We start from the raw sequence: 14596 nt of genomic DNA on the forward strand, positions 1-14596 counted from the left end.
CTCTCTCTATCCGACACCCAGGCATATTCAGTGAAAGACCATAATTAGTCAACCAATACAAGCATTACTTTACGATTGCCCTAGCATATACAGCGGGAGAAAAAGCGCAGGCTGCGGTTGGCGCAAGCACTGGCTTCACCTCTGCTGGTAGGAAGGCACGGATGCTGCCGTTTCGGTTTTCATTATTTTTTATTTCATTTTGACTACTTGAGCAGAGCGTGCGTCGACGCCACATGCTCGTTGAGCGCCAAATGAACACACCAGGGGTTCTCGGTCCCGCTGCCGGAGAAGCGGCAGCCATTTTTTTTTCATTCTTTTTTATTTCCAGCGTGCGCAAGACAGACGCGTACACGTGAGGAACACAGGAGAAAGAACACTTGGAATGAGCTCGGTGGTCGAACGGGCACCCAAGGGTCGAGCGACCGCGCATGCGCACAAGCACGACTGGAAAGTTCATTGCGGAATCGCCCCTCGCCCCCCCCCCCCAAGCTCAGCTTCCCTCGAAAAAAGAACTTCCATTCAAAAGTTAACCTTCGCTATTTGGGTCAAAATACTAATGCTTACTGACAAACTGCACACGAATGCTAGCCACCGCCTCTTTGAGTTCATGCGCGCCGTTATCACCCGCACGCTGTCCGATCTCGGAGGACATGTGTTAGTTTCCCACGCTTCTCTGCACGACTTCAAGGGACACCAACTGTGCATGTGCGTTGACCGTCTCGCCACGTGGCGGGTCATAGATAACAACAGGATTTCTATTTCGCTGACGCAACTAAAAGCTGCAGTCTTGAACATAGGCGAATTGACACAATCCACACGTGCAGTGTCCTATCCCGTACAGGTTACATACTTGTGCGGTAAACGGTGCTTCATTGTGCGCTTTCTTCATGCACTTTTTCAAATACAAAAATGCAGCCTAGTTCGAGGGATAAAAGAAACTGTCAAAATCAGTGAGGCAGTTAAGAGCAGATGTTGCATTTATCCTTTTCATTTTTAACTATTTCACCCGCAGTGACAGCGGATCCTTGAGGCAATCGCCGATTCGACGTGGCCAGAACAGCGGAGATGCTCAATATGGACACTCAAATTTCGCCATGTTAGAGTTTCGAGCCAGTCAGAGAGTCCTTAGCCCCCGAGCCAATCATAGTGACAATGTGGCGATATTTGAGAAGTGTCCAGATCAGCGTTTCGAGGCTGAGGTGGCAGGTAAGCGATCCCGCTTTTGTGTGCATGCGTGGCCGCTGGCAAAGAGGGCCCAGCCCGCTGCGGACAGACAACTAAGACGAAGAGATAGAGATTGAACAGTATAGGCGGGCATGACAACAGTCCGGTGTGGTGGTCTCCCGCGTCAAAGCGGTCGAAAAAGGCATGACGACAAACAATGCATACATCCATGACAGCAGGATGAAGAAAGCAGTGCACGTTGCGCAGTACACAAGAGAAGAACAAACAAAAATAATATGATAGAACACAGTTCTTCACACACACACACACACACCGGCAACATTACACACCCATAGCGGGAGAGACAGGCAACGGTGTTCGTCATAACACTCCCCCACAAAAAATTCCAACACTGCCCGATTCATCGTTGAACTAGCTACGCATGGGCGTCTCTACATCCAAAAACAGCAAAAAAATGCAATCCCCACCAAAGGAGGGAATGCGTGTGCCCCGGAACTTGCAGAGGAGGTGACAAGGGGGGGGGGGGGAGTGAGAAAACTGGAAGGGCATGGAGGTGGGAGGTGGTTGTCGGACATGCGTCAAGTGCTGAGGACAGAGGGCGCTTGAGCTCCCCACCAGCTTGTGTTGGCAAGAAAACACACCGGGAAAATGAATGCCCGAGAAAAAAAAACACATGCTGAACAAAAATATGATAAACATGTCAACAAAAGATAATAAGATAACGACAACGCAACAATTCAACTGTACCATATAGAGAGACAAAATGCAGCCCCGCAGCGACGCACACAGGCGCCGAGCGGAGCTTTTTGCTTCCGTGAACTGCTACTGCTGATGCTGGCTCAAATAAATTATTTCTTTAAAAAAAAGCACTACTGTGGAGATCGCCAGTGATCGCTCTGTGCTCCGACGAAGCTAAGCCTTAACAAAAGCGAACGCTCAAAAAGGCTGGTACGCAACCTCAACTGCTGCCAGCAACTTGCATCTTTCGGGAAGCATCCCGACGCACACAACCGCCAGTACAATAAACCGATGAACATTTGGCAACTGTGCTTCCAGCGTCTGTACTGTGTGGTTCTTCCCGTGCCTTTGGTTCCCTTTGAGCATATTAAAAAGAAACATTAACTCACTTAATCATCCATTTTGCTATAATTTCTAGTGCCACTTTAACTAGTTCATCTGTTGGTATTACAAAATAGTCTTGGCCCATCCGTAATGCAGTTAACAGAACACTGCAAACACCAGACGCTGATGGCAGCTGCAGCAGGTTTGGTTGCACCATAATGTGCCACGTTGTTCAACCACAGTGCCTTGGAGACAATTTTGTACGTATTGTACTCGCAGATGGAGAATCACTATCACTATGTGTCAATACTTGTCAGTACCAATGCCTTGTAATAGGTAAATATGGCAAGACGGTTTTGCAGCAGCCCGCAAGGTGAATAGTTAGTGTCCCTACACGTATATTGATCAATTCAGCCTCGCCCTGCAATCTGCTAGCCACAGGGTTAGCATAGATGGTAGAGAGACTTAAGGCGTTAGTCCAGAGTTTAAGTCTCAGACCAAGTTGAATTTTTCAGCTTCGAAGCATGCATCCTGTGGCTCTGTGCTACCATCTAGACGGACACCAATTTAGATAAAATGGAAAAAGCTAAAACATGGCTGTTGCAATTATAGTGGTGTGTGCTTTCATTGAATTCAGCATCCCACTGCACCATTAGTGTTGTCGCATAGCTTTGTGTATCCAGTGTTGCAGTATTCTGTCAACTGCATTACATCCCACACAGGCTGAAGCTCTCTAATGTGCGCCGGATGAGCCAACACACTTATAACTAAGTGCGTATTCCTCATTTCCTACCCACACCATTCGTACTGACCGAAGCAAGTGCTAATGAATGCCAAGTGCATGCCATTTTCGACAGACATTTATGGGCATTCCCTGGTCCAGCCTCTAAATGCCGATTTTTTTTTTTTCAACCTAGGATTGTTCTAAGTACTAGCAAAATAACATCTCTCTGCCAAATAGCATTACTTACAATCCGAAACCAGTGTGCAGATCAGTAGAAATCCAAATGGAGCAACTCTAGGCCAACTGCGAGCTCTACTACGGCTCTGGACCAGTATTCAAACCAGAAGCAAAATTTTCAACTGACTAGGGATTCTTGCTTAAACTAGACAACCAGAGTCACAAAACAATCGCAAGCTGCTCTCTCCTTTCAACTTGGAAGCACCAAATTGAATTTAAAGAATGGACTGTTACCTTACGACATCCAACAAACCGATTCGTTAGCATAAGGTTTCTTATTAATGCTATTATCAAACAATTGTGCAAGACCAACTTGTTGCGCTTGTTGCGGAGAAGACTTCAGCTACCAATAAAATAACGTATTATCAGGCAGAAATGCATCCTTTTCACTGATGGTGTCCCCAAGTTTGGTTTGTAGTTCTATGGGAACAACATGATACATACACAGCCAGGATACGTACGTAGCCTTCTTCACACACAAAAAAATGTCAAAGCTTTTCTAATAGCTTCCTCTGGACCACCTAAAATCTTTAGCAGACGGTCCACTACATGCTGACATAAGGCTTCGTGAATGAACCGGCACCAAATCAATGTCAGATCAGCGAAATTCTAGCAATCAAACATCATTCTTGCAACCTGCCAGTGGGGTGTGCTTCGAGATGCTTCCAGCATTCGACTGTGTCGGCTGCCTCCCCCCCAGATGCAAATTTCGTGCAACAGTAAAGCAAAGGTGCAAAGCCCACACCCCCAACAGGATGCACTTATCTTACGACCGTACTTGGCTTCCACCCTAACCTCTAAAGGCAGTATATGTTGCTATGCAGCTAGGTAAACCTGAGAGCACGCCACTGGTCGCACTTCCGACAACTGCGGGAAACGCTGCTCTTATCAACTGTGCTTCTTTTCCAATAACACGCCGCACAGAAACGGGTGAAGCAACCAGCAAAGGTAACAATTTGTCTCTCCCGCAGCAACTATTCACAACATCTGGTGCTTGCACACCATCGAAACGCGACAATATCCATTTGTACACGACATGAAGGGGTGCTGTGGTCACTGGCTGCGAATCAAAACCAACTCTGGCATCCTTTCGTTTTCCTGCGACATTACTTCGCTGCCAGTTCTGTAGGCTGCACAGAGAGCGTAATGAGCACAACCACCCTCATCTTATTCACCACTTAAACTAGCAAAACGCAAAACCAAAATGACTTCATTAAAAAACCACAGCATGCCCATTAGAACTGCTGAGCAGTGTGCCAGTTCAGAACTTAGAGACGGTCTATCTTTAGAGACGCAATCATCTATTGAACGCTGCGACACCACTGCAACTTTTATGAGGGCATGCATCATTCTAAACCTTGCTTAGATGAGTTCTTACATCCCTGGCAGCACGAGAAGAGGTGCAGTTCATACTTTTAATTGCGACTAAAAGGTTGATAGCATGACCCCAAAGCTCTGCTTAGTCTAACACAGCCCTACAACATTGGTGTCTCCAAATGAGGAGGGAACTAAATACAAAGTCCCAGCATTTTCCGCCAATAAATGAACAAAGGCAAAGCATCAAACATGCAGCGCAGTCATCGCTACCATTCCAACGCTGCATGAAACACCAGCGAAACAGCATGCCTTCAAAGGACTCTGGCACGCACACTTGACTGCACCAGCCTTAGTCGGTGCAAAGAATACTGGTGACGTCACCAAACACAATGACCTATGCATTATGCACAGTTCGTTCCACAAACTATATTAATGAGGTGTACAGACACCAATCAACCCTATGAGGAAGCATGGCTGTGACAAGAGGGCGCCGCTGAGCGAGCTATAAATGCCTAAGTGAGGCGAGCACTCTAGCACCCAAGGACCATGGTCAAGGGCTTATTAGGCTGTCTCAGATAAGCCATCCGGTGACAAGGGGCGGCAATATTGCAACTCATGTGTTTAACAGAAAGGATGCTTGCCATTCTGACACACTTCAGTCAGTGCCAGTCTGGCTAAGGCACCCACTCGACACCATGGTCTTGCGGGCGACGTATGAACGGGCAGTTCACCACCGCCGCAACTGACTTAAAGGAAAGGCAAACAACAGCAACCAAAAGGGGAGCCAGACAGCAAAGGCTGCATCATGTCCCTCTTTCTTCGTGAGGTTGGAAGAGGGGAGGGGACACCATTGCTGTCGGTTCCCGCAAATTTCCACCAGGACAGAGTGCGACTTGCCCCCAACGTGGAAGCACTTGTCATACTGAGCTTCGGTAGCGCGCTCGCCCGCCTCACTCAAAATCCACAGAGTAAGAGTAACGATAATGATAACAGCAACGAGGCGGTCACCGGCTGCCCCGGCGCCTTCTCTCTCTCCTCTGTCTCGCACGCCAGTGGCCGCCACGACAGCTCTGGTGTTGCTGCTGCTGTTGTTGTTGACCCATGAGAAAGAGCGACACAGTGCAGACGCCACACGTCGTGAGCTCCACACAGCTCTCGGCGCTCTGGCGACACTCGGTGCGCCCCTCTTTTATTGCGGCGACAGCAGTGGCCGCTGCAGGGAGCAGGGCTGCGCAAGCCGCGACCGACTAGTTAACGGGAGTAAAGGGGGGATGGGGAGAGGGAGATGTACGGGAGAGGGAGTGACGAGGGATAAAGGGAGGAGTGGTGGTGGTGGTGGTAAATTTTAGGGCCGTGTTCAGGGTCATCATCGGAGGTCGGCCACATTGACCTTGGCACCAAAGGCCTGGACCATCTGCTCCTCGTACTGGTCGATGTTGCGCATCATGATCTCCTTGCAGGGCCCCAGGAGCCGCTCAAAAGCCGAGACGTCGAGAAAGGCGAGCTTGACGGGCCCCACCGAGTACACCGAGGCGGCACGGGGTTTCTTGGTAAGCAGTGCCAGCTCTGCATGGACGCAGTGACATCCGCAATGACAGTGCTTACAAGAGCTGTGACAGCAACAGCACATGACCAGCTTCGCAAGACAACAACCACATGGAGCATGCTCAACTATAGCCAAACCTTGCTATAGTAAAGCTGCATTCAGCACTAAAAATACCTTCCCAATATCCTATGTTCATTATAAAAGTAGCCGCTAACATGCAAGAAAAAAAAAACTTGCAGTCGGGTCTAAAGAGAGAAATGTGAGTATGACGCCCCTGAAAAGCTTATTTTTGATGGCCTGTTTATCACTTGTCGTGAGAAATTCTTAGCACGCTTTCTGCATGGTCATTAATGTGCAACCATGAAATTGGCAGAGATCATCACGTTGACTTGTCAAGTGCAGGCCAACTAAACTAAGCCACTGGCCAAGACGCACACGTGCACCCACAATGCATCATTTAAAGTTCGTTGGTAATTGACAATTCTTGCTGCCAGAACAAGTATCTGGTGTTGGAAGATAAATGTTATTTGCTTTGCAGTAATCGACATTGTCTCACATCCTGTATATTTGGTGTTGCCATGTGGCAGCACAATACTCAATGAAGTAAAGCATCGCCAGTCAAGCTTTACATCTACGTTGTTACATTCGTTATTTCATCATGGAGTCCTAATTCAGCGTAACAAAGTTGCATTAGATATAGGAATATCTTCGTCACATGCAGTATTCATTATAAGCACATAAGCTGATATTGGCAATAAATATTCTAGATTTACTTCGCTACATCCGATAATTCATTACTTTTATGTTTATATGAAGCTTGACCTGCAATGCGGCCCACCTACAATGAGGGGTAGGACAACAAAGCATTTATAAACAAAGAAATACTGCAAATAAAAAGCAAGCCAACTAAAGAAAGCTGTGTAGCAGACATACAAGTGCAGGAATACACTGGTATAGCAAAACCAGTAGTGACATCCTGTGGTACTGTTGCAATTATGATGAACTAGAAAGGTTCCTGTTTCATACAAGTCATCCAATATGAAAAACACTAAAACATGTTCCCAGTGTTCACAGTGGTGAAACAGACATTTGACCTATCGGTGAAATGTTGAATGCACATCTGTATATGCCATATGGTCTCCGTATTAACTGAAATAATAAATAAATACAGTAGAACCCTGCTGATACGTTTTTCAGTGGGCCGTAAAAAAATAAAAACGTAAGAGCTGGGAAATGCAACAGCCAAGAAATAGGAAAAATTGAGAAGTATGAGTAGTGGTGAACTGCACACAATTTTCTTTTAATTCTTACATTTAAAAAAAAAGTTGCAGGTTTGCCGGAAAGCCAAAGCATCAATTGCGATAGCAAATTAGTATACAGTTATACAAAGTGAGAATAGTAGTTTTATCACCCGTATAAAGTTGTGAACACCCGCTTATTACCTAAATTAACAAGCATGGTGTCAGCATGCACAGGAAAACATGAACACATCACACACGATGACTGCGGACACTCGCTGTCAAAATGTTGGTGTGGGAAAGCGTGGCAGCAGTAGCGAACAAAGTGACCTTTGTGCTGTCTATCGCTTTAGTACAAACTGAGCGGTGAGAACACAGCACCCACAATGGTATGAGCCATCTGCGCACCTAGCTCCTGTCCCCAATGCAGATCGCTTTCAAGATGACACATCCAACACACTGATCCTATATACCGATGTGGCCTAGAACCCACAGAGACCTGCTCTGAATCTAGTCGTACTAGATAGCCCCGACACACTGAGGGCTTCGGCCACGCTCAACACTGTGGGCAGTGGCATGGCAGGAGAGGCTGCTATTGCCCTAGCCATCAGGCACGCTTCAACTATACCGGCACCGGATGTACCCATCACAGTGGTCACTGACTGACAAGCCGCCTGCAGGATTTTGGCGCAAGGGAAGGTGACACCCTACACAAACAACATCCTTTCATCTTCACACCCCACAGCGTTACACAGGGTATTGTCTAGACACCTGGACATGCCTCTCTCCATGGTAATGAATGCGCTACTTCAGTAGCCCGAGGCTCGCTAACCGGGTGTCATTGGAAGAGCTGTCCAACCAGACGACGCACCGGCAAAACCATTGAACTACACTGAAACTCTACAATACTACAAAGATAGCAGGAGATGCTCCCCCACACCGCACCATTCCCTTAACCGAGAAGATGCTGTCGTGTGGTGAGAGCTACAGACTCATTCCCGTGGTTTTTTTTACCTCCCCCTCTTCCCACCCCACACAATAGCCCTCATACTGTCCCCACTGTGGAGCAAAGCCCACAGTATATCACTGCACCTGGGAATGCCCACGCCCTCCGAGCTACTCCCCTATTCCTTCACCTTCACGTTTCTTCTGGGAGACTTCGCCGACCAGCTTAGACCCGCAAGAGCAGCGACGACTGATCCAGCGGGCATGAAGGGTGGTGCGTGTCAACATGGCCCTGAACTAAGAGCTCCACCTTATGAGGAAGTAGCCCCGCCTCATTAACAATAAATGTTTTCTCTCTCGCTCAGGATACGCTCCATGCAACGGGGCACGACCACACAATACACAGTTGCTGCCAGAGCACAATGCAGGAAATGAAGGACGACCAGTGGCATCGGCTATCATCCCTGTCATCTAAACACTAACACCATTGTCGCAGACAATGATGATGATATTAGTAGTAGACAATGACGATGACGACAGTGTGTGCCTTAGGTTCTGACTTCAGTTTTACTAGCCAGGCAGCATGAATAGGAAGAGGCTTTCGCTCTTAGGCTCCTTTGGCACAGGCTCGGCGCAACTTCCTGATAAAACCCCATGTGGAGCATGGTAGTGAGGAGCACTGCTCTTGGTGCAATTTGGTGCAATTGGCGCATCTGTTCGACTATGGCATTCACGTTCCAGTGAACTAGTTTTTTCCATCTTTTTCTTGCAAGAATTTCAGTACAATAGCACTTAACAGCTTATAAAGTCAAGAAAGCTTAGTAACCAGCATTTTTAAGGGCTGAGAAGCATCAATCATAGATGTGATGAAACGAAAAACAACTCGTCAAAATGTAGGTCCAAGATGTTAAGATTCATGTCGTATCAGTTACTAATAAAAATATGTTTTGCTTGTATAAAGGCTTCCATGCAGGCTTCCAGAAGACATATAGCGATTTCAACATAAAATACTTATTTGAATATTTAGCAGATGGCAGACTGTAAAAATTGTTTTAGAGAAATCTGGTGCTTCAACACAGCAAATTCAGGGTGTCTACCAACTGACATTTCCAAATTCCCCGAGTTTTCCAGGTTTTCCCTGAGGGTCTTTGCAAAATTCCCTGAGTGATGCAGAACTATGTTTTATGTCAAGATGGGCTGAAGCCATATCGCCAGATGCTGTCACTCTCCAGTAAGCATATCGAGTCGAACATTCCCTAATACGAATAAAAAGGAGATGCATACAGAAGGAAATATTTTCGAATATGAGCTCTTTCTATCAACTGATAGCAAGCTCAGTGGTATGAGGCCCGAACTTTCTCACAATTGAGATTCTCTCTGAACAGCTCGTAAGTCAACCTCAACTGTCCTGACATACTCTCATCCCGCGCATGTCGCCTCAGTGTTGTGTTTCACTGCTTTAAAGACACCTGCATCTCGGCATCAACCAACACTTTGATTTTTGAGCTCAAGCTCCTTCAAAAACGGCGGCAGCATGCTTCCTTTCCCATTCATTCCTCAGTGCGTAGGTCCTTTCTGTTCTTGTCCTCCTACCACCACTCGTTTGCCCCACGGACCATTTGAAGCATCTTCTTGGTCAGTCGCACAGTCTATGTACGATTTTTCGAACTCCCTAGGAGCCGCACAAACATTCGAAAAATTGGCCACTTGAAAAAAAAAATGCATGTCATTCACAGGCTCAAACCGCCACAGGCACATTCAAAAACGCTCTGAAGGCCTGTCGGTATATGTTTTAGGGATATCGATGCTCGTACTGTCACAGGAAATAGCGGGTGCATGCGTGTATAATTAAGGAATACGTACTGTGCCCCGTAGCATAGCCCCTTCCCACGTTTGTTATGCTTCACAGCAATACTTTTGTGTATGCTTCACCAAGTAACATTTCTGTACAGAGGCGAAGCTGACTTTCGGGAACCGGCATTATACAACGCTACATGCTTTCCAAGCTTCTAAGCCAATCGCAAGGACCACAAAGGCGGAGTCCGCGCCATTGCTGACAGCGGCGAATTCTTTCAATAAAAACACGGCACCCAACGGCAAGAAGCTTCATAGCGAATGTTGAAGCAGCTAGGCCTAGCGTTGCCGCAGTGGTGGCTATGGCTGCCAGTGGATCTGCGTGCTGTTAAGAACGGCCACCTGCAGTGCAAGTTTGCCACCCAGTTACAACTATGGCAGCAACATTCCTGCGCTGTTAAGAATGGCCAGCTGCAGTGCAAGTTTGCCACCCAGTTACCACTATGGCGGCAACATTCCGGGAGCGTCGCCGCCAACTTCTAGCCACAGCGTGACTAAATCGACTTTGCGTTGGGGAACAATACGGGCATCCCCCACTCTCCGTCGCTTCAGCTAGGATGCGTTCGATGAAGCAGGCTTTGTGCTGAAACCGCCACCAACCTCTAGCCTCATCGCCATTGTGACGGAATGAGTTCGGCGGGCCAACTATTGTTCCCAAACTCTTCAACGTGCTACCCGGAACGGCTCCGAGTTCTACGGGGCCCCTCTGACGTCGGCTCCAGACCTTCGAACGTGTGTGCATTTGTGTGTGTAGACTGTCCTGCGGGAAGGCGGCTAGTTTGCGATGACGAAACGAACGTTCGCATCACCTTGTATCGGGAGAGGACCGAGTGTTTAAAAACCGCTCTGGGCACTCTCTCTCAAGCAGTCATGTTAGACTGATGCACTCTCTCAAACAGTCATGTTAGACTGATATAAATACTGTAAATAAACCCATATTCCTCGTTCTCGATGAGAAGCAGTCCTTCCCTTCATCAATGTCCTCAGCGTGGATAAGTTGGACGTCGGCATGGGCCAGCTACCTTCTAATTCATGCCCGACTCCAATCTTGACAATGGATCACGAGCGATGGGATTGAGCCCCCAATCCTGACAGTGTGAGAGCGCTGGTTCGAGGTAGCGAGGTAATCAAAATGGCAGCGGTGGTGGCTTTGATTAATGCCGTTTCGGACCTGCGGTCACGGCAAAACGTCTTGAAAATCGGTCGGCGAAGAGTTCGCGCGTCCGAAATTTCAGACGATCTGGTACACTGACTCTATGGGGTCAGTGTATGTATGTATGCGGCACCACGTGGTGGTGCAACGAAGCCATCCAAATTATCAGGAAATCCAGAAAGTCAGTCGTTGACTGTACACTGGCAACTCCTCCAGCCGACGACAGGGCGTCAAACACGATTCATTACGATTCCTGTCTGTTACTCGAGCAAGCATTACCGTGACTTTAGACAATTTCAATAAAATTACAGCTAATTTTCCCTGATAGAGGCACAAATTCACGGAGTTTTCCCAGACTACTCAAGGTCCCCGAGAATTCCCAGTTTTCCCGGTTTTTCCGGTTGGTAGGCACCCTGAAATTACTATTTGTGTGCTAAAGCAGCAGATTCCTTTTGACGCTGTTTTAAAACAGAACCGTTTCTGAAAAAAGCTTCACGCATTGCTATCTCTGTAGGTGTTAATTACACTTCTCAAATTGCCCGCTGCAATTACACCATTCATGTTTGTTCACTCTGTGTTATGTCCTTGTTTTGAAGTGTGTGCTGCCACATTCGATCATGATTAACCAAATAGCCCACCAGTACGTCTTAATGCAATTGGAAGGACTATAATGAAGACACTACATGACTGGTGTAGCATGAACCATTGTTACAAATAGTGTAAACCACGAGCACGGAAAAAGAAATCACGTAGGATAAACTCTGAACTTGAACTACATTTTATTTCTGAAAAAACGTTTGTTCAAGTATGAACAGAAAACCTTGCATGCCCAGCTATCACACGTCAAGAAGACAACAGAAAGGGATCTGATATCTCTGGCATCCACATCTAAGTTTTCATATATTTTTACGCCTTCACTATTCTCGCAGTTTGTTTTTTTCTTTTCTGCTGTCTTTTTGGCGTGAAACATCCGGGCTTGCGTGTTTTCTTCTCGTATTTAGGCAAAGTGTTTTCCGTTAGTAAAATGCAAACAAAGTTCAGCGATTGTCCTCTGTGACTTCTTTCTTCATCCTCATTGTGCGTGGTTTCCATAACCGTAAACCACCAACCAACTTGCCCAAATTTCGGTTCTTTTGACCACGAACCAATCAACATTACGGCAGGTGTGCCAAATGTGTACAGCACAGAAGTGTTCAGCGAGTGTCCACGACTCACCTCCAAAGTAGCCACCCTTGCCGATCCTCGATACTTCTGTCTCGTTTCCGCCCTGCATAGAACACAGTGAGAACTTCACCAAATGGGCGCACGCCACCATCTGACCCACTCACAAATTCATTATAAAGTTGAAGTTCATTGAAACGAAGTTGCACCTGACACAAAAATAGCTTCCTTACATCCAATGTTCATTATAAAGATACGTATATGTGCTGAACTGTGATAGCAATTAGAAATGTTTTTGTTTATTTCGTTATATTCAATAATTTGTTATATCCATGTTTGGTTACAGCAAGGTTTGACAGCCTTCTACATAAGGAAGCACATCATGCCTGAATCAGTTTCAACTTCACTCTAACATTGCAAGTCTAAAATGCACAACACAGCACTTTGTGCTGTGTGTACATCTTGCTGTCATTCCTCATTTTGTGTGCTGTTTACGGGCGCAAGCCATTACAGGCCTTAAAGCAACGCTGAAATAAAAATCTCGACATCCTTTCATTTACTGTATTAAGACCGCGTGGTACATTAACCCACAATGAATCAGACTACAGAATATGACAGAGTGTAGCAGTTATTATGGTAAATCCCTTCGACTAAAAAACTGCAAGATCGAGGAAGTTTCACGACTGGGAAAATTGTCATCCATGCATTAGGAGCATGTAGCTACAATGTAAGCCATGCAGTTGAGCCTCTACGTAGTGAACACCAACATATAACAAGATTATGAGATCCAGTTAAAACTCGATCTAACGAAACCCAATCTTACGAAGTTCCCAATCTAACGAAGAAATTTCCATTTCCCAGCAGGTACCCAGAGGGTTAAACATTGTCATCAACCCGAATTAACGAAACTAACTTGGCCGAACTCAATTGAATAAAGTTTTTCCTGAAATAAATTAGCAAAAAAAAGCGGCAATTACTTTCTAATTCTGACACAGATGGCTTTTCTTCGAGCGTGCGCTCTAAAGCTATCGTGTTAAAGCATCTAGGCACCCCACTCACTGCCTTAGCTTTATTTTGACGAGGCTGCACACTGCACCTATGCACGTAACTGCGAACTCAACACGCCTCGGTAGGGGTGGCGGTGGCTACTTTTGTTATTTCCCAGTTTATGCAACAGATGGCTGGATTAGCAGCAAATACAATGCTGTAGTAGCTTTTGCGTGTCACTACGTTACAATTTTAGGTTTTGAAAGGACCAAAAAATTCCTTTCTCGATTTCACGAACTTCCAGATTTAACGAAACAATTCGAGCGTGGTCATCACTTCGTTAAATCGAGTTTCAACTGTATAACAAAGAAAATCTAAAATGTTTCTTGGCAATATTAGCGTGCAACAAATATGTGCCAATAACAAATATCAGGTACAATGAAGGTATATTTCTGTGTAGGACGTGACTTTCGACTGCACAAGTGTCTCCAAGTTGCCAATTAATGCAGCCCCACTCTGCAATCGACTGAGCTCCTTGTTTGTTCAGACGGTAGGGCACCTACGCCTAGAAACGACCACCCCTGTTGGTGCTGGGTTCGATCCCTAGAGAAGCATAAGATTTCCATCATCTGAGGAGCTTCATTTTTGAGAGATGCAGATATGAGTTTTTTATACTTCTGTTTAAGTCTCACATGGTAGACAGTTTTCCCTTTCACAGTACAGCAATTAATAACACCCAAGGTCCACGGCTTTCACGTGTGTTTAAAAACCATTAAAAACCGCAAAAAGTTTCTAGATAAGTGAAATCATGAAAACGGAACCTTGCAGACTATGCATAGACCATATAGAGTCTTTCTAAAATAGTAGCAGTAATGGTCTCAGTTTATCACTTTCCTGTGACACAGCACCAGACACGTTGCCATTTACAGGCAACAGCATTACTGGTAGTACTATGCCAAGAAAGTATGCTTGGCAACGAACCAGACAACTGATCCTAATGCGAGACTCAAACTCCATCACATAAGAAGTTCATAACTATTTCCAGTCATGCAAAAAGTTGACACAGCTAATTTCTGCAGCGTAATGAATTGCAATTTCACTTGGAAAGCCGAAACTTCAAGTGTGGAATGTGCAACTGCCCCTACTTTAGAAGATGCCTGGCAGTGACAATGTGTCTATGCATGTCT

General features: G+C 46.1%; 1 protein-coding gene across 1 annotated transcript in view; it reads right to left on the reverse strand.

Moving 5' to 3' along the window:
- Positions 1-267: 267 nt before the first annotated feature.
- LOC142592808 (cAMP-dependent protein kinase type II regulatory subunit-like) overlaps positions 268-14596 on the reverse strand; it is an 88236-nt gene continuing 73907 nt past the window's right edge. The window contains exons 9-10 of the mRNA XM_075704491.1: positions 12477-12528; positions 268-6091 (exon numbers count right to left, since the gene is read on the reverse strand). Of these exons, the coding sequence (XP_075560606.1) occupies positions 5892-6091; positions 12477-12528 (252 nt within the window). The 3' untranslated portion in view covers positions 268-5891. The remainder of the gene's footprint in view (positions 6092-12476; positions 12529-14596) is intronic.

This window comes from Dermacentor variabilis, chromosome 9, assembly GCF_050947875.1.
Source record: "Dermacentor variabilis isolate Ectoservices chromosome 9, ASM5094787v1, whole genome shotgun sequence".
NCBI lineage: Eukaryota > Metazoa > Arthropoda > Arachnida > Ixodida > Ixodidae > Dermacentor > Dermacentor variabilis.